General features: G+C 40.3%; 1 protein-coding gene across 5 annotated transcripts in view; it reads right to left on the bottom strand.

Annotated features, from left to right (window-relative positions):
- Nucleotides 1-27824, bottom strand: part of rgs3a (regulator of G protein signaling 3a) — a 155563-nt gene that overhangs the window by 74920 nt on the left and 52819 nt on the right. For 4 of the 5 annotated variants that reach the window (XM_085413984.1, XM_085413987.1, XM_085413988.1 and 1 more), the window contains 8 exons: nucleotides 16740-16821; nucleotides 15289-15394; nucleotides 14198-14630; nucleotides 11637-11676; nucleotides 10857-11188; nucleotides 9300-9377; nucleotides 6440-6551; nucleotides 902-945 (listed from right to left, as the gene is read on the bottom strand). In XM_085413984.1, the coding sequence (XP_085270110.1) occupies nucleotides 902-945; nucleotides 6440-6551; nucleotides 9300-9377; nucleotides 10857-11188; nucleotides 11637-11676; nucleotides 14198-14630; nucleotides 15289-15394; nucleotides 16740-16821 (1227 nt within the window). Of the gene's footprint in view, nucleotides 1-901; nucleotides 946-6439; nucleotides 6552-9299; nucleotides 9378-10856; nucleotides 11189-11636; nucleotides 11677-14197; nucleotides 14631-15288; nucleotides 15395-16739; nucleotides 16822-20155; nucleotides 20957-27824 lie in introns of those variants that run through there. The other variant, XM_085413985.1, reaches the window with a different exon arrangement.

Below are 27824 nucleotides of genomic sequence, written 5' to 3'. Positions count from 1 at the left end.
ACTTATTGTTCTTATTGCCCCTTGGGGATAAAAACGTCTTCTGATTTTGATTCTGATGGTAAGGTCATGTATAATAAAACTGAAAATTTGACTAATTATTGCTGTTAATTAGCAGCACTGATTAAAAAGTTCTAATTTTAAGCTCAGTAAGAGAAAAAAACTGATTGTGATTCACTAAATGAAATCTCACACAGGTATTCATGAATGTGATTTACATTATAAATATATATGAGCTCATTTCAGACCTCTGGGATTTTGTTATGGCCATGTTTTGTTTGTTTTTTAAACACTGGAAAACATTTAGCCTTTAGAGAGCCATTTTCATTTCAATGATAATGGCACCTTTCCTTTTATCTCAAAATGCCAGCCTGAGAGGTCTCACAGCAGATGCATGAAGTTATTATTATTTTTCTTTATAAGCGCACCCACACGAAGCAACAAAACAAATCACGATGTAAACAGAGAGACGCATCACGTTTGACGCATTAACGTGTTCGATGACGATTATGTTTATTTCTTAATATCTCAATAAAAAGCTATTTTCTACTGCTAACTTATTCATGAGGGGTCACCACAGGGGTAGCTTCGCATATATGATTTGGCAGATTTTCATCTAAGTAAACAATTTCAGTGTTTCCAGTAAGGGAACATATGTGAAAAATCACGTGTGAAGGAGTGAGGCCTGTGATGGAGTCAGAACTAAGGAAAACACAGGGAGAAAAAACTCTTTCATTAAAGTTATCTGCTAATCCTTCTTGCCTGAAATGTGATTTCCAGCGGAGCCAATAGCCCCTTCTGGCTCACAGACCAAATGGGCCGCTCTAGTTAAACCCTCCTTGGCGCTCTGCGTCTTTGCTAATTTTTCTTTTTCAAACACGCACATAAACACACTTTCTCTTACCTCCGTCATGTGAATAAGGTAGAATCTCAGTTCTTCAGCGTAATCTGCAAGACAAATTAAGGAAGACGATGATGTTAACAAGACTTTTTTTTTTGCCAAGCCAACTCTAGTGCGCTCTTTTTTGCTCGCTCGTGTCCTTCTTGTACACAAAGCAGCATTCCTGATTTCCGATTACGATACTGACAAAATGCTTTTTACTAATGCTTTTTATTGATGGAAAGCTTTTACTGTACGTCAGCTTCATAGACATCCTCCCATATTTCACTGAGAAAGCCCTCTGTGAGACAGGCCTGTGTGTCTGGAGTCAAGATAAATGGTTGTAATCGAGTGAACGCACGCAGTCGAACTCAGACCCCCAGAATTTATACATCGTGGTTTAATGTTGTGTTTTGTTTCGCATAAGCAGACACACAGATCAACAAATCTATCCATCCACAGATCTATCTCTGTCTGTCTTACGAAGCCAAATAAGGTAATAAAGTCAAATTATTAAAAGATATTAATTGTTTATTAAGACATTAAAAATGAGTTTCACTTACTGGAATGTGTGTGTGATTTTATTTGATATGATTTTCATTTGATTGTTGTTGAGAATGACCAAATAACACTTTTATTCAAATGTCTCTGATGTTCACTGGTGCACTTTTTTTTATTAATTGAGCATGACCCATTGGAAATTAGTGGAAAATTGCTTGGATTAAAAAAAGAAAAAGAACCCAACCTTTCAGAGGAAATGTTCTAACTTCGACAGAAAGAAGATTAATACATAACAGTTTGTAACTGCACTGTCACAAACACTGATTTAAGTTTAACCCAACCAGCATATTTAATACTCCCCCGTGTCTGTTCATAAACTTACAAACAAGAGCAAGAAAGAGGAAAGAAATGTGTAATGCGCTGGTTGAAGACCAATCCCCTCTGGCTGCAGCAGTGTTAGAGTTGCCAGAATGTTCCATCATAATTGCTTTTTGGATGGTCAAATCACGCTTTGGGACTATGTGGGTTTGTGTCTGATGATTTCTGTTACTCTGTTTAACAAAACCAAATGAGACAGCTGTCAGCTGAGAAGAAGTGAGCAAGAAGCCAAAGTAGCAACCTCTCTTCACTTTCCGTTGAAAGAATTTACAATCAAAATGCTGTTTAAACGGGGATTTTCCTCCTCTTTATGATCATCTTTTCAGTTTTAACCCCCATTTAAGTTTAGTAGCTCAGATTACCTTTAAATACATTTAGAGGAGCACACCCTAACCAGAAAAACTGCAAAACACCGTAGGGCGATTGCTTGAGGAGGTAAAAGCCAATGTTTGTTTAGGCGACCCCTTGTGGCTTTAAAATCTCTAGTCATTTTTGGCTTTTTTTCAGGCAAACCACTATTCAAGCAGAAGATGTAACAAAGGACATACAGGAGAAGGTTTTAGCATGTGATCTGCATCTGTTATGCCCCAAGCCATAGTCTTTCCCCAAACCTAATCAAGTGGTTCTGAACTAAATCTCACCAGGACGTGACAACAACCAAAAATGATGAGTCAGCTACGGTCAAATATACACAGGAAGACACCCCTGCTTATGTGCAGTCCGGTAATCTAAGAAATACAAAATGCCAGGTCCATAACCTACAACCTTCCTAAATGCTCTGTAGCAGAAAAACGTCTTATCATCTGTGTGAAAGCCGTATTTGCCAACCTGAGAAGACTGTATGGTGTTTTATGGTGTCATTGTGATGCAACAGTTTCTGTGAGGAAGTGTCATTTTTCAGTCCAACAACACTGAGAAACAGTATTCAAAACTTTATCTCTTCTCTGAAGCACAAATTGACACATGTTTTCTATACTTACAAGGCCATGTGTGAATCCAGATTCTGAATAGTGACAGTAGGAAACAACAACGGAGGCCCAAAACTCTTCCTGCTGCTTTTTTGTGTGTGTTTTGTTCTGTTTTTGGCTCTAATTTTTCTCCACATTATAATGAACCACTACAGTGTATAACCAAAGCCCGTGTGATGTGCAGAAGCATCAGCAGAGGTCACTGTTGGATATATTTCTGATGTCAAAAAGCAGAGTGCTGTCATACTGCACAGGATTGTAAAAAGCTAATAATATGAGTAAGGTTTAAGTTTTAAATTAGAGAATAATACCGATGGAGACATCCTGTAACAATTTAAAGATTTCTTAAAAGATAGAATTTTTTTAATAAACTTGTACTTAATTTCCAAAAAGTTATCATTTGAAATGGAAGTGGATCAAGAAAACCATGATACAATGCTGTCTGAGGTATAATACTTGCAGTTCTTTACAGTCACTCAAGTTTTCTCGTTAATCGACTGAAGAAAAAGATGAGATTACCTGGTACCAAGAAAGTAAAAGATAAAGAATTTTGGTTCAAGAGTCAGAAGGTTTCACATTATGGTGAGCGTTAGTCTTGTTAGCTTGTTTAGTGTAATAACAATATTTAGACTGACACAGTGTAATTTTGGCTTTACATGTGTTTTTTACTCTCTCATTGTTTCCCACGCTCCTCTGCCTAGTATTGGGGTGGCAGGAACACAGGAAAGCCCCTTTACTGAACGTGTACTGTGTACTTACACGCACACACACACAAATGCATAAAACACACCCTCACTGAAACAAACACAATCCCCCGGCGCCTCTTTCCTGAGTGACGCTGCTGAAGCAAAATAACAATGACAGGGTTCAGGGTGGAGATTTGTGTGTGTGTGTGTGTGTGTGTGTGTGTGTCCTCTCATGAAGAACACACAGACACGCAAACTCAGTTGAATCCCCACCCTGCTGATCACTGATTGTTTGGGTGCAGGATGGAGGTCAGAACTGGACCAGAGGAGGAGCAGTGTCTACAGAGAAGAACAGCTCAGAAGTGCTACTAGTTTCAGTCAAATCCTATGACAATGCATTTCCAATGTAATGCTGCAATTAATAAAACTAGTTAATATGTCCTATTTCCGTTCATCCCTGTCAAAAAATGTGTCACAAATATTTCTGACTTAACAGCTTGTTAAAATGAAAGAATGATTTCAAAGTTTTTACCAAAACTTGTCAATAAAGGAGTGTAAAAGATGGAAGGACCTATATTAGTTCTAACAGTCAGAAATCCACAAATGCTCTGGCTTCAAAAAGAGATCTGGTTGTCCAGAAAACAATCCTGCTTCCCTCATAAATTATGACCTCAGTTAGCGCTTTTCTGAAGATTTGAGATATTTTTATAACAACGCATTGATCGAATTGATTGCAAAAAATACACAACAAAGCTGGCAAATGAATGTCAATGATGCTAAACTTCAAAACTATGGTCCACAAATCAGTGGATGACTTCATGAGCAAGTCCATTATTCAGTCCATTGTTACAACATGAAAAATAATTGACACAAACTCCATCGTAAAATCTCCTCCATAGTAGGCCTGATATCAGCCAATGACGAAACTGCCTACAAACTGCCAACAAAAACCAAGGAAACAATAGAGGCCGTCAGGAAACACACTCTGCATACACAGTGAGGACGTAGATTGTTGGTATTCACATGTCAGCTGACCTCACCTGGACCACGTGTATCTCCCATCAGGTGGGGACAGCCAAACAGAGGTTTTACTTCTAGAGGAAGTTAAAGCATGTTCGCCCCCCCCCCCCCCCCCCCCCCCCTAGCTGAACAGGAGAGAACAGAAAGGACCTACAACTGGTGGTGAAGGCAGCAGAGCACATCATCGGGATGACTCTCTACCCTCCCTCAGTGGCCAAAACCAAAAGACAGCCAGCTGTATCACATTGGACCACACCCACTCTAAACATCACCTATTCTTAACCCCGGCGTTCTGGGAAGAAAGTCAGATCAATCAAGTCCAAAACCAAAAGATTATAAAACATCTTTTTTCACTGGCAGTAAAAAGCACTGCCCCTCCTCCCCTCCTTACAGCTGTGGAGTAATAAATCTTTACCCAAAGAGCAGGAAGTGCAATTTTTAAAAACATGTCACTGTTATTCTGTATACACTACCTCACTGTGCTTACCTTTTGTCATGTTCACGCTATTGCATGTTTTTGTATTTTCATTGTTTTCATGAATAATGATGATAAAGACCTATTATATTTTAGATAACAAGTTTAAAAGGTTTTTAAATATTCGGTTAGATTTTACTCCATGTCCTATTATCTATTGTTATCTTTTTAATCTTCTTGTCTTAGGGGAATAAAACTCTAAAAATGAAAAAGTACAAGTAGTCCAAACTAAAAACTACAAAACTACAAAAACAAAGCAGTTAGGACTCAGAAATGATTAGATCCAATATACAGTTACTGTGAAAATACTGAAAGTGAGCTCTGATTTCTCTATAGAAAACAAAACTGTAAAAAATAATAAATAAATGAATAATTTAAAAAAGCTGGGTAGCCTTTTCAAGTTTATTCAACTAAAGGTCTTAAGATATGTATTGAAATCAACTCTTAGTGTGCTGTTTTACTAACATAAAACCATCTCTTTTGTCTTACTACAGCAGCCAAACAGATATGGCTTGTTGTGCCGGGAGAATTCAAACTTCAAATTCTGGAAGAAAGGAATCTGCTTCATTACTCTTTTATTAGTTTAGCTTTATTCTACTTAATTCTACTTAAGAAACAGCAACATTTCTTGTACTTTGTATACATGTACAATGCTGGTTCACACCTGCTTTAGTTACCGAGTGAAAACCAAGATTTTTGCACCCTGTTTTTACCTTCATGTTACTTTTCTTTTATTATAACTGTAATCATATTAGAAAGCGAGAACTCGTAATCCTCATTCTCTACATAATCATAGCAGTGCTTCTGTGGTTCTCTCAAGCCACCCTAAAACCTACATGGTGATTCCCCCACACTGATCTGGTACAGAACACACACTCTCCTTCTGACAGCCTTTCCCTTATTTTTTGTTATCACATTAACAGATCACAAAGCATAAAGCTTGCGTTTTGGTTTAAACCCACTTCCGGAGCAGTCAGCTTATCAGTACAGTTTCTTGCCCATGCACATGTCTAAGCAGCCCCCCCTCTCACCCGGCCCTGTCCCAGTAATGCCTCCTGACCCCATCCCTGTCCTCACCCGCTGCTCTAAACACAGATATTTACGCTGGGCCGTATTTATTTGATTTGTCTGTGCTCTGCGTGGCCATGCTGGCCAAACTATTCTCTCCATAACAGCAGAGGAGATGATTGTTTACACCAAGGTGAAATAAAAAGACAAAGCAACAGGAAATTGGACCGTCTTTCCCTAAATATCCTTTGGTTAAACTCAGCTGAAAGTATTACTGCAGTCATAGCTCCCCGTGTTTATTTCTGGTTGCACAGCCTCTGTGTGCTACACTTCCTTTCTTACTCTGTGGTGAATTGTAAAGGTTTAGCTTTATAACATACACACACAGATTGCACACAGATTTTGGCTGTTATGGGACTGTTGAGAAATCTGTTAGTGCACAAAAGAAGAATTTTTTTCATCTATATAACCACCTCAACGTCTCAGACATCTATGAATCACGGTTCCCGTGTTTAGGCTTACATACCCTCCTGGAGTCGCAGCTGACGGAGGTACAGAGGACTCTGAAGTACATTACATCGGCCTGGCTCGCTTTCTCTCGTCACCAGCATTAGGTCGTTGTAGACAAACACAGTAACCTAAAAGACATGGAGGGGGGATATTAAAAAGAGAAGAATAGGACGTTGAAAAGAAGGGGATGGAGGGCAGAAGGTGGTGAAGGGGAACAGGATGTGAGAACTGGGGGTGGGGGCGCATTACATCTCAGATGATCTCACTTTGGCTTTCCACCTTACAAAATCAGCCTGCAACCCAGTTAACTACACGTACAGCACTGAATATTTGGCAGGTTTCACCCCCTGCAGTTTCCCCCCGAATCATGTCCTAGCACAGGAAATGCAGTTCACACATACAGAGCCCTGGTCACATGTATACATCCTCCCACACGGTGGTTTGGTGTCTGAATATCAAACATGCGTCTACACTGACGTAGTCCTAAATGTATCTTTTATTAACTGAATGAGGCATTTAATGACTATAAGAAACAATGAACACCTCTGTAGTTGTTTAAAACACACATACAGTTTCAAAAAGTCAAACGAACAGAGAATGAAAGAATGAAACCGAGGAAGAAATCAAGATAAACAAGTAGAAGATAAAAGAAAAAGAAAGAGAACACCTAAATTAAGGTAAAAAGACCTCTTACGTAAGCAGGTGCAAACATGCAGCTCAACACACATAAGCTGTAATCCGTGCAGATGGGCAACATTTGAAGACAATGCTTTTGCTTTGGTGGCCTCCTCTGAGGGATAAGATAGCAGAGGGTATTTCAGATGTAGCCAGCATGTGGTTAATGTGTGTGTGTGCGTGCGTGCGTGTGTGTGTCTGTGTGTGTCTGTGTGTAAATCTGAGTGGGTGGAAGAGAATGCTAGTAAGAGTGAAAAGTAAAGGACAAAGTGCATGAAAGCAGCAGTTTTCACACAGAGAAGCACACATGTTTAGTATGTATAACATTTGCGCAAACTTGTGCACAAAATCAAATATCCACTTCAAATATTTACATTTTCCACACATACTTGCTGTCCCAAAAAGCTCAATAATTCATGCAACAATTTTGTCTGATTAAGACTTCCATCCATTTTCTTAATCTCTTATCCTTGAGCACTTATGCATTAATATCCCAGCCCACACAAACGGAGAAGCGGGCGCACCCTTTACACTTCTATGTTAAGCAGAGCGAAGCATAACGTGGAGAAAAGCCAAATGTAATGTACCTATACTGGAACGCAGGGTCTCAAACAAAAACATAACTCGCAATATACTCTTTACAGTTAAGTAAAGAATCTCATAAAACATAAATGTTCCATATAATGTTCAAGAATATACAGAACTAGCATGCTTTGTAAATCGAATAAGTTACATTTATTGATAATATATCTATCTATAATACAATACATCCTGAAAATCTGGTGATTTAATCAACTTGCATCTCTTATGTAAACGATTACAGTGAAATCCTGTTGTTTCACTTTGCACTAAATATAATGGTCCGCTTAGTCTTTGTGTTTGTCTATAGATGTTAAAGTGCTGCATGTTAGTTTGCCTCCCAGACTAAAAGAGCAAAAGCTGGAACAACACAGAGAGATCATTAAAAAAAAACAGCCTGTATAAAGTGGCAGAGTGGAGAGAAACTCCCTCTCGACAAACACTGCCTGCTAAATATTTGTTTTATCCATGACCCCAGAGAGAGTCCATTATTATACTTTGATGCCAGCAGTGGCTCCGCTTTACCGCGTATAGCTGAGATTATGTGACAGGGCCAAAGCTGAATTCAGCAGTGAAATAAGCTTTTCTTTTAGAGCCCACACAGACCTGTTTCACGTGCTTCTTTCAAATAAAACATTTGAAACACCAACTTAACACCTTAAATTTCCAAGGCATATCCACCTGTTTTTGGTGAACTAGTTTAAGGTTATTGCAGTGATGTCATCATCATCTCATCTGCGGAAACATTCAAAGCTTTTCCTTCCATGAATCTGCACTCTAATTGGGGTCATGCAAATGTGAGCCTTTTATAAGATTACATTACCAGATCAGCGATGAATATTTGGCATTTAATACGATCTTTACAGAATAACATTTCATACATATTACACAACAACATTTACAGACTATTTCTGAGACTTTACATACTTGTCACAGGGATAGGAATACTTTGAATTGATAGTATTTATAACATTTTTCAATAATGTACATTGAAAGCAACGTTTGATGCATAAAACACAATTTATCTGTCAGTCTGATCCTTGCTGCTCTCTTTCTTCATCTAGTATTGATTTTCTTGACTCATGTGGACAGCTCCAGTTCAGACAGCTCCTGCACTTCATTCCTCTCCTGAGATGTCGCTTTACACTTATACTTGCATGCTTTCACACACACATATATATATCTATATATAGATACATATACATATATAGCTATATATATATAAATATATACGAATATATATTTCGCTTAAATTCTGAATCAAGGCAGTGAGACGGCACTTTCACTTTGGCCAAATTAAAAAAACCACAAAGGAGGATGCACCAAACCAACTGAATGCTTGCCACTGGTCGGAGAGATCTTATTGTATCAGTGAAACGAAAGAGTTCTTTGAAATAGCGGCTTATGCATCTCAGAGACACCTTTAATGAAATCCTGCATAATGTTTTAGATGTTTTAATCAATAACTACATCCTTGGTCAGAACATTAAATTAAAATAAAAGCTTCAAGCGGGTGTTTTTAGGTTTGCAGACATAGACAGATTTTAATATGCATGAAAAATAATTAAATGCATTCATATGAGCACGGGCAAAAACAGACACTCTGTTTGATTGGCCCTTACCTTAAGAGAGTGGTGCTTGCTCTCATGTAGTATCATCTCTTCAGATATGATGAGTGTCCGGCTGCAGAGGTCAAGAGGCTGTAACAACAGAAAACAACAGGCTTCATGAAAAAATGAGGACGCAACATTACCGAATCGAGTTCTCATCCCGTTATTCATAACCAGCCGCTTTAGGAACATTAATGCTTGTAATATTGAGGTAAATAGTACTTGTAAAGTATTTTCCTTCTGCTTAGTATTACCCTAACCTCTTAAACATATGTTGAGCATTTTTCAACATAAAATCCAAAAATATAATATTGCATCTGTCATTTGTAAGCTGAAAAGCTGCAGTACCAAATCCATTTTGGCTCCCAAATCCAATCGATCTGCTTAAAAACAAAAGCAGGTCTTTTCTATGGAGGGAAACGCCGCTGAAACTGATTCTGTCGAGACAGAAAGCAAGTTGCAACTGAGAGGCGGTATGTGCGGTTGAGCACGACAAGACAGTGACACTTAAAATGAAATAGAATGGCAACGTGGGAGGAGGGGACTTCCTCTCAAGTCCAGGGTGTGACAGAGGCCCAATTCAACATGTGCAACATTTGAATACCGTGTGAAACAGGGTCAGGGCTGCACATTTGTATACATGACTCTATATGAAGAAAGTAACAGCACAGTCAGTGTTTTTCAGAGTGTGAAAGTTTATCGCAGCTCAAGCTAGCTAAGCCAGTTGACATGTCAGTGCAGGCGCAAGAGTTATCTCACTGCGGTCAACACACTATAACGCACATGTGAAAAACTAAGCAGTTATTAAGTGATGATGCTTCATTTGACAGAAGCTGCCTCTTTGGAGTAGCCCCACTTAGATTTGCCATTTTATTCTGAAGAAAGTGGATTTTGGAAGTAAGTGTTGAATTGGTTGCACAGAACTTTGACACTCTTTGATCCAAAATGTGTACAGAAAACATCTGCCTGACATCTCATACGGTAACACTACCGCTGTTAGTGCTATTGCCTAAAGACAGAAAAAAATATGTAGATCGAGTCTGTGTTACGTGTGAAAAGCTCACGGATGACTTGCAAAACACGAGAACCTCAGACATGAAGGTCAACATATTTCCTAACTGCAAACCTGAAATGTCTTGTTTCCTTTTGACACAAATGCGGAAGGGGAAATAAATCATATTCATCATACTTGGACAGCTTGTGAAAACTGTTTTTCAGAGTATCTCAGTGGCCTGTTTCGTTTGATACCACAGAACAGGTGCATCCACAGCTCAAGTCCAGACTGGGGCCTCTGCATATCATTCTCTGCCCAGTCCCTGCATATCTGGTCTTATACTCTCTACTGAAACAATGATAGCAGCAGATCATTCAAAAATTAGATCTATTCACTCTTTTGCCTTGGGTTCAAACGACTATAGATTGGTTCAGTAAAATCTCACTCTCGGCAGTAAGTATAAGTAGAACAGCAGGACTTCAGTGTATATAATACAGTGTCCAGTAAAACGTAGACAAAGAATAACAAACGATACGACCAAATCAAGATGTACAGGCACATAAAAAATGGTGTACCTGAACAAAGATGGGGAAGATAAGGATCTTGGGCGCCACTTTAACATATCCATAATTTGCGTGCGGAGCATGTGATCGGACAATGGTACAGTTCTGGTAGTTGGCGAAATTGGCATTCTGCTGTTGGTAGCTGGCTGCATTAGAGGAGGCAGGAGGCGCCTTTGATGTCTTCGAATTGTTAGATCGACGTAGGAAGCCGGTACGGCTGGAGAGACCAACACCGCCACCGCCGCCGCTGCCTCCGCCACCACCAACTCCACCCATACCTCCAGAAAAAGCACCACTCTGCGGCTGAGGAACAGGAGCCTGTCGGGTGGGGATTAACCTCGCAGCTGTGGGGCAAAAAAGAAAGTGAAGACACAGATTATGAACAGTACTTAAGATCGATACTGTTCCAAATATGATCCTATCTATGAAGGGTAAGATGGCGCTGGCAAGGCTGGCAGCCTTAATCCAATTTCACTCAGGATGAATAAAGTATTATCAATCAGTCAATCAATCCTCAATATGAAGATTGACAATGAAGGGAGTGCAAGAATGGAGACAGCAAGATTGTTCTGTTCGAAACAAACAAAATCCAACAAGAAGCACAAGAATATAATGCAAAGAAATAAGTAATGTAGAAAACATATTTTGGAGCAATTGTCCTTTAATACTTTAGTTTGAGGCTGTTAGGTTGCCTTCTACAATAGAAGCTGATCTACAAACTCAGTAGACCACTTAACAAAACAGTCATTTAATTTAAACAGGTATTAATATTATATACAGTACGCGACTTACCTAATGTACCCTGCTTGTCTGAGTAAACGGGCCTCAAGATCTGAAAGCAGAATAATATGAGATTAACATAAAATTACAATCTAAATAAAACAAAAATGAAAATGTTAACATTCTAAACATGAATCTAGACATGCAAGAGCAATGACAAAGGTTAATGTATTAAATCTGATCTTAACTTTCTACCGACACTGATACTGATGATGATGATGATGATGATGATGATGATGATGATGATGCAACAAGACATATTTATAAAAAGATCAACTGTCATTTTAAAAAAAAATTCTGTATACTTCACTATGAAATGCGGTTCTTTACCATATTTATTCCATACTCTTTGTCTTTGCTGTTTTGTGTGTGTGTGTGTGTGTGTGTGTGTGTGTGTGTGTGTGTGTGTGTGTGTGTGTGTGTGTGTGTGTGTGTGTGTGTGTGTGTGTGTGCGCGCCTTGGGTTTTCGTCTCTTTTTCTTTGACTATCCAGTCTCTGCATCTCTGCATTTTCATTTTTTTTGTTTGTTTCTTGCATGGCATTCGGTTTAGTTTCTAGGACACTTTTGAGCCCATTTGAATTTTAGGCTGGACCCACCGAGGCAGTAATGGTTTCTGCTTGTCATAACATATCACAATCTAGTGAGGGTGCAGGGCTAGGAATCTGCGGGTGGAGAGGGATTTGGAAAGTCCCAAAATGTTCATATAATATATATATATATATATATATATATATATATATATATATATATATATATATATATATATATGCCATTATTGCACTTTTCTGCCTGTTTATTTGGATAACTATTTCATTTTCTTTAGTGCTGGTTTTCAAAGCGCCTTCTTTGTATCTGTGTGGTATGCCACTAACATGACCCATTTCCACAGGGCTTTTAGTATATTTAGCAAGGCCAAAACAGAATCCCCTCAGTCTCTGCCTCCTTTGTTTGAGATACAAGTTGCAGCTATTTGTAAGGGAGGCCAGCTTCACTGTGCTGGCATGTTCCTGTTTTGCCTGAAGCTGAAGTCTCTTCCTTCAATATGCCTATAATTTTTCTGAATTTGCCTGCCTTCCCTCCCTTATAATTTGGTAATTTGGTACCACTGCCATTAACTGAACCTAGATCTGAAAAAGACAAAGGTGCATACCTCATGACGTAGCCACACACAGATTACTCACTCACACACACACACACACACACACACAGAGCTTTGTGTTGGCAGACTCACAAACAAGGACACACAGAGACTCTACGTGTTTGCACCAGTTGCATACAGTTAGTTAGTTTTGTGTAAGCTGAGCAACCATTAAGATACTTAGATTCATATCAGGAAAAGAAAGTCTCAAACCCATTCTGAATCTAGTTAGTGGGTTAGTATTGTACGGTTAGCTTAGGAATTCAGATCAGTCTTTTTGATTTGTTGACTTGCTTTATTTTGTTTTCATGATGAAAGCTTTTACCTCATATACAAGATCACTGAATGCAAAAAAAAGCATGCTTAACAAATGTATTAGACCACCTGTCATAAAAACAAGGAAACTTTCAACAAAATTTTGTTTGAAACTGTTATTTGTAATCAGATAACAAAATGCCAGCGCACTGGACTTCTCTCAGGAGTCAGAAATGAAGCATAACTTTTGACCACTAAAACTAATTTTTCTGCGCAGAAATCCAAGTAGATATCTATAATTTGACATCTTAATCAAAAAATAATCATGAGCTTTACAATTTTTTCTGTTCTTTGAAAAATGCTAATTTTGAAAATGTATGGATAACTATTGGATAAATATTGAACTGTTATTATAAACATTAAAAATGTACATTTTATATAAAGAGTTTGTGCATACTGGTGAATTAGCATTACAGAAATCAAAACAATTTTGGTCAATTTCAACACTGTTAACACAGCACAGCTGTGGCATAAATGTTATTATTGGGTGGTGGTCTAATAAATCTGTTAAGCACTATAAAGTGCATGCTGTATAAAATGTCATATACATGTCCTAATGTTCATGTACATGCATGTTATACAGACACTGGATATTATGTTGAAATATGTGTTTCCTTCTTCTTTCTTTCTCCTTCCTAAATGCAAGCACTATTTGATTTTAAAGAACTGCTTTGAAATTCTTGTGTCTAGAGAAAATCTGCTAGATAAATTAATTGAGGCATATATATGCATAGTTTCTCTAATATGAACCATGTCTGGCACAATGTAAGAAAGAAATACAGCAAAAGTTCCCCCATAATACAGGCATATAATGTTATTACCAGCTCTATTTTTATATGCTGTTTTATCCTCTTGGTTTTCAGTCTATTGCTCTATATTTACATGACAGTGAACTATATGCACAGTATGTAGTGTTCACGACATGTTATAAAGCACAAATCAGTGAGACAGCAGTAACCCAAATGGCCCAGACATACTGTACATACAGTCCATCTATCTATCAGCACCAGGGATGTAAGGTAAGGAGACATATCTAGGATGAGCCACCATATGACCATGGTGAGGATGAGGAGGACGGAGAAGATGATGAAGATGCAGCCCACCACCACTCTGCGGTACCTGGCTTCCAGGGTTGATGGGTGCCAGGATGATATAGTTATCCCCGTTGGATGCCTTCACTCTAGTTCCTTTCAGAGTGGCAGTGTGAGGATGGTGGAGGTGCCGCGGCTTCCCGTCCAGCTCCTCGGCCGACCCTCCCTGGGCCCCCCACGCCAGGGTCCCCATGCCTACACCGCCGCTATTTCCAGCTTCAGAGCCGTTCACCAGTAGCCTGCGTGCGGCAGTGGCACGGTGGTGGGCTGGGAGTGGCGGCACAGCTGGGGGGGTTTTACTTGTGCTGACATCTGGTACACGTCTACGGGTGGGCGGTGACGGGGCATCATAGTTTGAGGTGGAGGGTTTGTAGGAGGGTCGGTGGATGAGACCCTCAAAACTAGGTTTAGCTGAAGGACCAGTTCGCCACACTACCACTGTGATTTCATTGGCGCTGTTCCTGAAACAAAGCAAAGTAATGATGGTTAAGAAGAGCCAGACAAGTGGAATTTACATGCCTCAATTTGCACGGCAAAATGAATTATATCTATAATATACATTAAAAGTCAAAAACAAAAACATCTGGATGAAAAGCAACCCTGAAACCACACATTTAATACGCATTAAAACCAGACTCTTTGATACTTACTGCATGTCTGTAAAAAATAGATTCCAATACAGAAATAAACCTACTTTAATTCATTCTGTTTTTAAACTGCATCACTGTAGGAATGAGACAGCTCATCGAAAAGCAAACAGAGGATCAAACCCTTAAAAGTTTAACTAAGATTATGCTGTTGAGTGCTGATAAATCACTGACTTCATAACGTGTAATTGCAGAGCTATTCCCACATCGCTTCAGTGTAAATGGATTTCCTTTTGGTTTCTGACAATCTCAGCTTCTGAAATGAAAGCCCTGTAAACACCACAGGCTTAGCTTAGGGGGCCGCTTAAACTGATCTGTAACTCAATTTGGATACAACAATTATCTCTGAAAACCTCTAAACCTCTCTAATAACTTCCCTAATTTTCATCCTAGAGATGTGGATATGCACATGAAAAGTTATTCTGCAACATTTAGTTGCCAATAAGCCTGTTTTTGTTTGTGTTGTTTTTACCTTATAGCATGGGCTAAGTCCACACACTTCCACTGCTCCACTGGCTGACCATTTAGCTGCAGGAGAGTGTCCAGCTGCTGCAGACCAGCCTGATCTGCTGGACCCCCTGTCAAAGTAAAAAGATGGAAACAAAAAGTTTGCATCATTGCACACTCTCAAGAACCATTAACACACACCAGAGCTGTAGCTTGTATTTTATGTGCAAGTTTGTTTCTTTAGCCTTCGAGATTCATAATGGCAAATCCCTGCAGGGCATAAGCAATAAAATCATGACCACACGTCAAAATGCTTGTTTTGAAAACTTTTCACACATTATTAGCTTGGGACACAGCATCTTAATTAAAGACATGACAACTGGGAAGAGACTTCCCAACATGGGGGCTTAACTCAAAGGTATCTATCTGACAGACAGCCTTGCTCTCAACTGCCGCACTCTACCGACTGAGCTGAACATGTTATAAATCACAAATCAGTGAGACAGCAGTAACCCAAATGGCCCAGACATACTGTACATACAGTCCATCTATCTATCAGCACCAGGGATGTAAGGTAAGGAGACATATCTAGGATGAGCCACCATATGACCATGGTGAGGATGAGGAGGACGGAGAAGATGATGAAGATGCAGCCCACCACCACTCTGCGGTACCTGGCTTCCAGGGTTGATGGGTGCCAGGATGATATAGTTATCCCCGTTGGATGCCTTCACTCTAGTTCCTTTCAGAGTGGCAGTGTGAGGATGGTGGAAGTTTATCTACTGCCACACTCAACCGACTGAGCTGGTAATAGTGGTCATTTTACGAGCCCCCCCACCCCACACACTGATGATGTAACTTCAAATGCATCACGTAATTATGACATACCAAATTAAAAGGGCAATCTGATATCTTAAGGGGGCATACTAATAGAAAATGTCAATAGCAGTTGAGTCATCAGCTGACCAGACCTTTGCTTCCCTGCCCTCTTTCCCCACATTTCTCTTCTCTCTCCACGGCGCTATTGAATAAAGGCAACATGCCAGAAAAGGGGGAGAGATGTTAAACTCAGGTCAATCAATGGGACACAAAGGCAAACAGAGTATTTATACAGCAAATGTAAAATGGAACAGAGGAAAACACCAAGCCATTTCTGACTCAAGAAGGCCCCTGTCTTGACATATACAATTTATAGTATGTTGTTTAGCACTACACTGTTTTGGCATATCCTCATGTTATACAAATACTATTAAAAACAGAAATCTGTCATTGGCAGTCAGCGAGAAAAACATGGAAAAACCTCAGATTCTGATGTTGAATCAAACCCGTCCATCAAAAATATAAAAGGCAGGCTCAAAGAAAAGTGCAGCGCTGTTTTGTCATGTTTCCGAGTATTTAAAGACCCACAGTTTGAACAATGGATCCTTTAGGAACAGTTGGGTTTCATGTATCTAACAACGTGCGTGTAAAACTTGCCTGGATCAACAGCCTGTACCCTCACAGGAGAATCCGAGCAGATGGTGAATCCGTATCCATCCTTTCCTCGAAGGATGGTCACCTGCAGAAAACACGCACACACACCATGAGCATTTTGTGATACGGTGATAGGAAATCACTCTCTCCCCTGCTACCTGAGAAACGAAAAGTAGCACGTAAGCAAAATGATCAACTTCCTTCCTCGCTACGGGACAATTGGATTTATGATTTGTATTCTGCTTCTACTTCCTGCTAAAACTGTCTTGACAGCAGATTCCCATTGAAGCCAATTAGCTGAGTTAGTGGGAAAAACAACTGTTGAGATAAAAAGATTCTTTGTCCATTAGCTGAGGGAAAGGGGAAAAAACAGTCAGACTGCCAATTAACTTAACATTTAGCCAGATTTTATATACGCAGTGTACAGAGGCAGCTGATAAAGACTTTAATTTCCCCCCCATTAATGTAAAAAGTTAGTTTTATATTGCAAAAAATAGGTCCAAAAAAGTCAATACAACAGGAAGTTCATGAATAATCACTACAACCTATTTCATATCGAGTTCGATTTAACCTTTGATCCTTTGATGGTGCTGGTAAGAACTGTGTTGTGCTCTATAGCTATTTGTAGGGTTTTAATTCTGCAAATGAATAAATAAACATGAACATTTCAAATAATCGATACGAAGTGATTTTACTGGAATATGTTGTCCAATCAGGTTTGCAGAGTAGAGTAGAGAGGACCAATATTTGTCCATTGAAAAGTATCACATACGCACACAGGCACAAATGCTGATGGATCTTTCACATTGTCTGTCTGTCTCTTGTGTTGCCAAACATTCAAATACCTGCACCCGAAAGCCTGAGCCAAAGTCAACAAAGTTCCATCCAAAACATCTCACTTTCCATGTCATCTGCTGAAAACCGGGGGGCCCAAAACACACAGACATCCCCGCTCGCTCGCCCTTTCTTTCTTTTTTTTATTCCTACAGCAGAGCAAACATGTACATGCTCCTAAATTACAAAGTCTGCCCATGAGCGAGATGCAGCAACTTGTAGAAATACACTGATTATTCAGGGGCCCGAAGCTCGGCACGACCCTGAAATGTCGACTACCATTGCGGTTTCTTATAGTCCACCGATTTTATGCCTCGTGTCACCATATTCCTTTAACCTTGAGTCACTTTAATCTGTCCCCTCCAAAAATACACTGCTACAAAAAAGACTTTCATGCCACGGACAAATACGGCGGACTTTGTCGCTGCCCTAAAAAGAAAAAAAAGCAAATGTGACTGATGCACAGTTTTGTACACGTTTCACTAATGTGCCAAACATTCAATCTTTTAGTTGTTGTCCTTCCTCAGTAACTGAAAAATACAAAACACTCGCCTTTGGAGCATCCATAAACTATGTAATTGGGATTAGGAGAAGGAGAATATGTCAGTGCAACCTACAAAAAACACTGACACGTTTAAACTGGTAGACTAATGACTGCATATCTTCACTGGCGACTGTGACAACGGTTAAGATAAGTTCTTAAACTAAACTTAATTCAGTGCTTTGTGTGTGTAGGTCTATATTTTTGTAGGAAGACAGCAATCAAATTCAATCAAAATCAGTTAAAAACTGAAAAAGAAACCATCTCTCTTCACCTAAACCAGGATTTGTTTTGTTTTTTACAAAAACACTATGAAAGGGGATAAAACGGATCACAAACTAAGCGACAAAAAGAGGAACAGCTGGTCTGAAGTAAAGCATTTCCCTGGAATTTAAGACAAACAACAAACCACCAATAAACACTTTGAAAGAGCAGAAACCGAATACGTGACAGAAATCTGAGAAAAGCAAAGAATGGGACTGACAATGGAGAGAAGTGCGGCACAGACTGCCAGTCTGCTGTCTCATCTATCCCTTTCTATCTCTTCCTTGTTCAGATACTTGTCCTTTTTAAGCGAGCTCTCAGAGCTGCCTAATTTGGATTGATTCATCCAGAATCCATAGCCTTTACAGCGTTAATTAAATTTGTAAGCATAGCCGAGTCCAATCACTTGGACTACCTCTGGTCTGTTTTAGAAAGCCGTCTGATGTCCTTTTTTTTCCACTTCTAAATTAAATCAGGAGGATTATTTTTAGAAAAGAGGAGCCTGGAAATAATCCATCAATGATTTTTCATATTTTGCTCCATCAATCACGAGACGTATTAGTGAGATAAATGAAGAAAAATGAATGGGACATGCTGCCAGCATGCATTAAATATTTAAATTGTATAAGCAGGGCTTTACTGATGAATTAATAACAATCATAATGAGTAAGGACTAGAATAAAAAGTAAGATTTTAAGTTAGTTGTAACAAACTTAAATGAACCCAGCAGAAGAGTGCTCATGCATGTGCTTTTCTTTTTTTTCACTCATCCTTGCGTGACCCACAATCACCATCAATATAGATCTGATGATAGCACAACTTTTGTTTCTCATTTCATTATTTTTAATGAAAATGAATATCAACTTTGTCCTTTCAAAAGCCTTTTTTCCCAACTCCTTGTCTTTTTATTGTTTTCAAACAGGTGTGAATGATTCAAATCATTTGCAAAGTTTTATTACTAACGCCTTTATTTTACAGCCCTAACATTTAGTTGGAAACAGTTTTGTCTTGTTTACTTCCAACAGTGCAGGAGAAGAGTTAAGTAAATAAAACTTACCAATCACATACGGCTGGACACTGTTATCTGGGTCAGTATGTTCACTGACTAAAGAAAGCAAAACGCACCCACACCCTTATCTGACTAACGTCTCGCTGAATTTTCATCATGTAAGTTCGGACTCAAAATTAACTTCCAGTCGTTATTCTTTTAGTCTCGTTAGACACTAAATGCAGAAATCTGATTAATCTTTATTCGGAGTCATTAACATTATATTCTTATATTTTCACATCTGATTGACTAATTTTGATCTGTATGTTAAATGTGTACCAAAAGTGTCAGTTCATATCGTTCTAAATATGTGTCTCCTGGGTCTCTTACCTCAAGAAAAACACCCCCGCCCACCCCCACACCACCATACCACCTGCATTTGCTCGCAGGCAGTTATTCTTCTGCTGGCATGTAGCTGGAAGTGCATTTTCTTTTTTTATCAGCGTGCCAACAAGGATGTTTCCACTTCAATATTTTATATTCTGCTTCTGTGTTAGAAAGATCAAAAACTATCTACGCTGCTGGAGTGTTATAATTCTGGGAACTTTATTCATCTGTTGCAGATAAATTATGAAAGCGCTGTTCCAAGATCAGAACTATTAAAACTGTTAACTCGGGTTTCACTCACACACACAGGTTGCAACCGTGCAGCTAAAGCACTCCCCATTCCCACTCCCTCTTCCACCACCGCCTTCCCTTTCTCTCACTTCTGTAACTTGAACTCAGACACACCTGAGGCAGCCTACATCCGATGCACAGGTGACACAGCCCGTGGATGGTGTGTATTACACCACCTCCTCTTCCTCCTCCCTCTCCTGTGTTCAAGTCCGCAGCCAATACACACACACTACGACGGTGACTCTCCACCTGGCCAGCACTCCTGCAGCCCGAGTATCGCCAAAGTTTCCTTTGTGCCGCTGAGCTTGTTCTCCTGGGGCTTTGCTCCGATGGCTGGGTGGACTTTAGGGTGTTATGGATCATCTTGGTGGTGACAGCTGCCCAGGCAGAGGCTGTAGGGAATTTAGTATTGAAGTGTGCCCAGGTGACAGTCCAGTTGAGGTGGCTTTAGGTGGCAAGAGTGTCCCTCACCTCGCTGGGTAACAAACAGGAATCTGTGGAAGAGAAATGCTCCTTGGATACTTCGGGCGTTCACGCTGCACCAGCTTTTCCGTAAATGAGTCTCAGTTTCCCCGTCCTCTTTGCAAAAACACTGCCACTGACCTCCAAACTCAAAATGTATTATTATTCTGACTCCAGTCATCTGTGCAGAATCATCTTTTTTTGCCTCTCTTTGTACCTACAATTTCATGCCAACCTCAGCTTCATGTGTTTGACTTCCCTTTCTCACTCAAAACCTTCCTCTTTTCATCTCTCTTCTTTCTTCTTCCATCTGTTGTATCCTGCACCACGCGGCCCAGCTCCTCGCCCTGTGGCCTGAACAGCAGAAGTTGCAGCAGTGCCTGAGATCAGCTGTGTGAGTGTGTGACGGCGTCATGTAGGCGAGACTGGCGCTGGCTCAGCCCGCTCAGGCCACACTGTAGCTCCTGGCAGGGGCGCTCATGGGAACTCTTCAACAGCAGAAGAATAGGAGGAAGTGCCTCCCACCGCCACCCCCCTCCGCACACATACACACATGCACTTATGCATACCTCGCCACCCTGCTGCTTGAACAGCTTTGTGTGTCTGCCCCCGATAAGGCCAGTTTGTTTCCTGAGTCGACACTGTGAGGTTGTGAAAGGTGCTATAGAACTGTCCCTTGTAAATACTGTATATACTCTGCAGTGACTAATGCAGGCAGCGCGAGTGAGACATGTATGAATAAGACCGTGAAAGGCAGGACTTTTAATAGGCCGGGCCTGAGCCTGCAGTTGTCGCAGAGTTAAACTCGGACCACATGTGGACTGTAAACGGAAACGTGTCTGATTGCGCTCCACTTTTGCGTGTTACCAATTTTAATGACCTCATTTCCCGGCAAAACACACAAAATACAACGACAGCACTGTTGTTTAGGGACAAGCTTCACTCTCGCGCCTCAATCAAACTTCGCACCTCATCGGACTCTTTCCACCGTACTTTTTTTTCCCCATACTCCCCAACCTCCGTCCAGACATTCTGCTTGTTTGTTATGTTTTCGACTTCCACATTTCCTCTGCTTTTCCTTTCAGTCGCTCCCCACTCGGCTCCAAGCACACGGTACGGAAATTCGCAGGTCTGAGAATTCCGAACAATCTCCCCTCCTGCTCCAGCTATCCAAGCTTTGCTTCTGTTTTTGTTTTAAATATCTGTATATCTGAGAGAGAGGTGGTCAGCTGCAAAATAACAACAAAAAACACCTGAATAGCAGCGGAGGGAAAAAACCTGTTAAATCACGACTGCGACAAAGGCTGTCTAACCCTTTACAGCCCCTTTAATTCCCAGCTTGCTGCTTTTTCTTTTTAATCGTCTGAATATCTGGCTCGAGGAAAGAAACACGGACAGAAAACGAGCGGGGTGAAAGAGGAGTGCTGCTGCATTAGTCTGTACAGTGTTAATAAAGTGGCAGAAAAGGCCATTGTTTTAAGATCCCTTCATGCCAATAGTGATGGCAGCTTTTCCCTGTTTGCCTTTTGAAAAGGGCGAGGGTTACCCGTCAAGCACACAAAAACACTTTCTTTTTCTTTCACGCTGCGCTGTTCACCTCTAAATAGGCAGAAGGACGGATTAGAGGGACAGAAGAAAAGGAGAGAAGAAAGCCGGTCTTAGCGAGAAGAGTGAAAGAAAAGTTTGAAAAGCTTGTCTCGGAGCCAGACAAGGCCAATCTGTTTTTTTAGTAGTGTGGGATCTCTCTCCCTCCTTCTGCCTCTCTCTTTCTGACCTGAATAAACAGCTATCAAAGGAAGAGACGTCTTCTGAGCCAGTGAACACACGATGGGTCTAAGACCGAGTTCAAGGTCACAGCTCGAGTTGCATTTAAAATTCAAACAGTGGAAGTTTGGCATGCAGAGTCATAGGTGCAACTATAGTTACAACATTTTGAGGGTGACACTGTGCATAATATGAGAGATAAAGAGCAAGTCAACCCTGAATGCAGCAGGCCAATGAACTTCAAATTGTTTATTTACTGTATGTTTAGGGGAGAAACTACACAGGAACAAGGTAAAAACTTTCAAGTAGCTAGTGCAGATGCCATCATGAAACTTCCCCAGCAGATTATTTATGTTATGACAACGCATTTTTTAAAATAAAGCACATACAGTATATTTATGCAGTAAATGCGCAGTGCATTATGGATGTTTTCTTTCCACTAGTCTGAAAACCAGATCTCAAAACTAACAAAAACACGTTTTTCTCTGCAGTGCACCACCTTAAATCGATCAGTTACTCACATCATCTGTTTGAACTGTAAAGTCAAAGAACAAGTGGCGAATTGCAGATATATATGTCTCACACATTTAAGTGATGGGACTACATGAAATCTAAGGGGATCAGCAAAGTGATCACAGTTCTTACTTTTAATGTCACTACACTTGAATTGAAGTGGAAGACTGCTCTGCTCATCAGAAGCAATTTTAGGGGTTGAGGCACAGACAGTTTGCTCTTCCCCCTGAAACATAGCAGGACAGGGTTGCTTCTTTCAGATTAACAAAAGTTGGAAAGTATAGGAAAGAACAACGATAAGCTCAGCACCTTGCGGAGAAGAGAGGAAGGTTAAGAGCAGCCAAGTCCCAAAATACTCACAAAAGAATATTTCCTGGCAATGAATCCAGCCATTCTTCTTTTTTTTTTCAAAGACACAATCCAAAAGAAGAAAAAAATAAACTCTTTCTCATCTATTCAGCTCACCTCACCCTTCCTGTCCATCCTTTGCAACAGACAAAAGTGTCAGACCCATTTGCACAGAGATGGTTTAAAAGCTAATGGTAGCTGACAAGCAAATTGATGTGAGGGGACATGTTGTCCAGGGCTCAACTATTGTTAATATTCATGAACTGTGCTCACTGTCATTGCCATGAGCCGATAGCCTTTTTTTAAAAACCAGTAAACATAACTGGTAAATGCTGACATGGCATCTCTGTTTCATGTCAAGTCTTAAATCTGTGCTTCAGATGATCATTTTTAGAAAGTGAGAAAACAAAGAAAACTCCAGAAAGTTTGAGTTTGCAGCAGCTGCTTCACAGATCCAGCATTATAAGTCCAATCATGAACTCTACAACCTACAACCCAGGCTTAGCTCAGCACTGAGATTGTTCTCATCAAGATCACTAACAAATTCCTCAGTGCAAAAGATGCTGGCCTTTTCAACCCATCCACTGCCTTTGATATTGTATGCTGCAGTGTTCTGCTCACCCACTTTACCCAATGCATGTTTGTGGCACTGCCCTCTCCTGGTTCCAATCATACCTCTCAAAGGAAAGCAGTTAATTACTATCAGTAAGCCCCACTAGCTTCTCTGTCCCAAGGCGTTCTCCACTGCTCAGATCAACACATCAATCTGAATGCCTCCACCTCCACAACACCTCTTGTCTCTGGGTTTCATTTTCTAATCCTCTTGCTAAAAACGCTCAAGCATGCATTTCTCTTTCCACCCCTGAACTTCTGTAATAAAGTGCTGTTTCCTACTGAGTTCTTGAGAGGCACATGTCTATCACACTCCTCTACAAGACTCTCCACCTCACCTGCAAGCCCTTCTACCGTCTTGTGCCTCAGCATCGCTCTTGCCTCCTAACCCTCCTATCCTCAGACACAGGAGAGGTGCCCGTTTCTCTCCACAGACTGCAGCCTGTGAGAGACAAAGCCTTCTGTAGCCACACTCCAAAACTCTGCAAACTAACATCCAAAACATGAAATCCTGGACAATTTAAGACGTTACTCAAACCCCACCTTGCATCCTCAGTGGGTTTTGTTCTAGCTCATTAGGCTTGATTATTTTCCTGGTTTTTTTTTTCCACAAACCAGCACATTTGTTTCTAATGTGCTGGTTTGTGTTTTATATAACAGCTTTTACTCTACATTATTGTCAGTAAGTGCCCACAAAATCTTGAAAGGCATCTTTATAAAGGAACCATATAAAGGAACCATTACATTTATTATGTGACCATTATTATTATGGTGGCAGTCCTTGCTTTCTAACAAGCTATAGTTTAATTTTACTTCAGTACAATCTGACAGGTAAACTAATCCTTCACCCTAAATTGGTAACTCAAAATGTCAGATTTCAAAAGATCAATTGCTTTAGTTTTCCATTTAAGGCATTGCAAGAGAATTTTCTGATTTTGTTTTTAAGAGGACATCAACATTTTCTCTAAATATCACACAAATCAAATGCTGCAGTCACCACAACATGCCCTTCTTATGATTATTAATCCTAAATGCCAACAACACTTTCTTAAAAAGCAGCACCAGCATTTCGGAATAAATTACAGGGACATTCGGCTCGCACACTGCAACACACACTACGAAACACAGTTTATCTTCCAAACATGTTAACTAACTTAATTTATTAATTAACTAAATGCACAAGAACCACAATACGTGAGAAGAAGTTGTGAAAGCGTATTCAGTGGATGGAAAATAGCCATGTGCTTTTTCATTGCTGTGGTACATTCCTTTGTGTATATCAAGTATTATCTTCACCAACATCTCTATCAACATTGCCAAAGCCTTTTAATGAGTCCTGTGTGAATCGCTGAAGGCATTCATGTGCAAGGCCATTACCAAACACTGAAAAATGTTTGAGTTGGTGAAGAGAAGGCAGTTAATGATACCACAGACCTCTTTGTTTAGTAGGGGACAGGGGGGAAAGAGAGGAGAAGGATGCAGAGGAGGATACCACAGTGAGGGAGGAAATTAGCGGTGGTCTGGAACGGAGCAGGGACATGGCAACAGAAAGAGAGTACAAAAAAAATAAAAAAGGAGAAACTCTAAAAGGGTTTTCCATTCTCCCCTAATTTAGTCTGTGAATGTGCTTCCCCCCCTCCCTTAAGTCTCCCCTGAGACTGTCCCACACAAACCGCACAATCATATGTTACTCTGATTCACCCGGAGATAAAGAGGAAGAGGGAAAACAAGAATGAAGGAGGGAGGAGATGAGAAGGGAAGACGAAAGGACCTTTTACACATGCAGATGCCACAATGCCCTCAATGACCTTAAAAGCGACTCTTCCAGCAGTGTAGGAAATGTAATGTATTTGTAAGTTTTGTTTGCATATGTGGAAAACATGAAGATATAGAGAAGTACTTTTTAACCTAAACGATAGAAGGAAAGCATGTGAAAGGTGAAACTAAAGTTACCTCCTCTGTCTAATCCTGTGCAATCACTCTGATTCTCTACATAAGCGCCATATGACCACTGCTTTTCACAAAGCTGGCATCCCAGAGTGTTTCTAAAGCAACACGGATACATTTTAAGTGTCATACTGATCTGCTGAATAGGTCTGAGGGGCTTTGTCCACTAAAGCATTTTTTGCCAAGTGAAAACGCCAGACGTTCTTCTGAAAACATCCAGCTGGGAGCGCTTGAGAGCGCTTTAGGGGGACAGCGTTTTTTGTGGGGGTGGGGATTCAGGTTAGCGCTTTAGTTGCCACGAAACGGAATATTCACAGAAGTAATGTGAAGCAAGTACCTGACTCCAGCTGACTGTTGGTTAACTCATAGATCCCGGATCAACAAAACGTGACTCCAAGAACTGTTTCCCTCTGAGCAAGGTGTTCATTTGGGGATGTCAGGTAAAGACAGGGCGACCGTAAAAGTCCTCCAGTGTTTTTAAGTAGCCAGTGAGATATTAGTCCCGCACCTTCTCTACTGTGGCCTGATGGCTAAGTAAATAACAACTGAGCGTTTTACCCAAAGTTTAATTTGTGGCAAACTGAAAAAGCGTCCAGTTTGGAAGACGACGCTGTGGAATTTAGGGTCCTGTAAAAAAACACAGGCCTCAGCCATTGCAAAGTGCGGTGGGGGGAGAATTTGTTGGACGCAGCCTCAAACTGTTATTGATTATTTTTTATTCACTCCATGCAGTTTCTTGATACCATGAAGATCAACCAATAGGAGTCCGCTTTTACCTGATGTAATTTAATAAAGCTCAGAGAAATTAACTTTATAAAATGATTTGGTCTAAAAGATTGATTGTGGTTTGAGAAACTGTCTTAACAAGCACAGGGGGAACTTCCACTCAGGATATTCAGGGTGTCTGGAAAGTGGAAAAACATCCCACTTTTATGCCAAGTGTAGGGTTTAAAATCTGCATATTAACATGTAAAATCTGATTTTTGTTAGCAGCACATGGTTTCTGGTTGGGCTTTCAGTACAACTGGTCAATTGCATTTAAGCAGGCTTACAGGTTGTATGCAGACAAACAGTGTGTTTATAGAGCAAATGATGGAATGTATTTTGGGCCAGGGTTGAATGATAGCTTAGCTTTCTTCTTTTTTATCTGCATCCACACAATGACCCCTACAGAAAACCAGAAGTCTTGGCCTTTGAGTCGAAGCCAACGGCAGCTAAAGACAGAAGCAGACTCAAGTGAAAAATCTGAGATAAGATCAGGTGAACAAACAAAACAACAAAATATTGAATTTCAACTTGTCACGATCCTGGGTCTTATGACCCAGTGTTTTGAGTTTTAGTTCTTTTGATGTTTATAGTGTATGTTTAAGCTTATTAGGTTTCCTATGTTCATTTGCTTATTAGCTCCCCCTTGTGTTTTCAACCCCTGCGAAGTCTCCCTTGCCCTTCGTGTGTTTCATGTCTGTTGTCTTATGTTGTCATGTCTGCCTCTCATGTTTCCTGTTTTATTTTGAAGAGATCTCGTGTTTTTATATTATGGATTATGTTTTGAGTCCTTTGTTGTACTGTTTCTTGTTTCCCTAGATTTCAGTTATGGTTATCATAGGTTTAGTTCTTTGGCTTTGTAATATGGCTTCCCTGTGTTCAATGTTGTGTCTACTGTGACCTCTTTGTACCATGTTTCTGGTCCCTGTAGTCTGTCTTCTCAGTTGCTGTTAAGTTTGCATGTTTAGAGTTCAGTCAGTGTGTTTCCTGTTTTACTTTGAAGGTCCATGTCTCATGTGAGTGTTTCTAGTTTTGCTTCCCTTGTCTCGTCCAGCCTGATTACTCCTAGCTGTGCTCTCCTTCTGTGTCTCATTCCCTCGTTATCCCTCTGTGTATTTAAGCCCTGTGTTTCTCTTTGTCAGTGTTGTAGTCTCCCTCATGCTGTGTGTGATTCTCCCTGTGGCTTCTGGTGTGCATTTTAATTGGTTTGTCCCAGTTTAGTTTTGTATTGCTTGTGTTCTATTTTCCAGCAATAAAGCTGTGCTTTTGAGTTCAAGTTCTGTCCCTGTGAGTTTGCGTTTGGGTCCAATCCCTGCCTGCCACATAGCCGAAACATGACACAACTTAACAGTTTGTTTACTTTGTCCAACCA

This window comes from Rhamphochromis longiceps, linkage group LG7 (assembly GCF_057381845.1).
Source record: "Rhamphochromis longiceps isolate RC_006_pf linkage group LG7, R_longiceps_female_GT1.1, whole genome shotgun sequence".
NCBI lineage: Eukaryota > Metazoa > Chordata > Actinopteri > Cichliformes > Cichlidae > Rhamphochromis > Rhamphochromis longiceps.
This window is presented reverse-complemented; position numbering and strand designations above follow the sequence as displayed.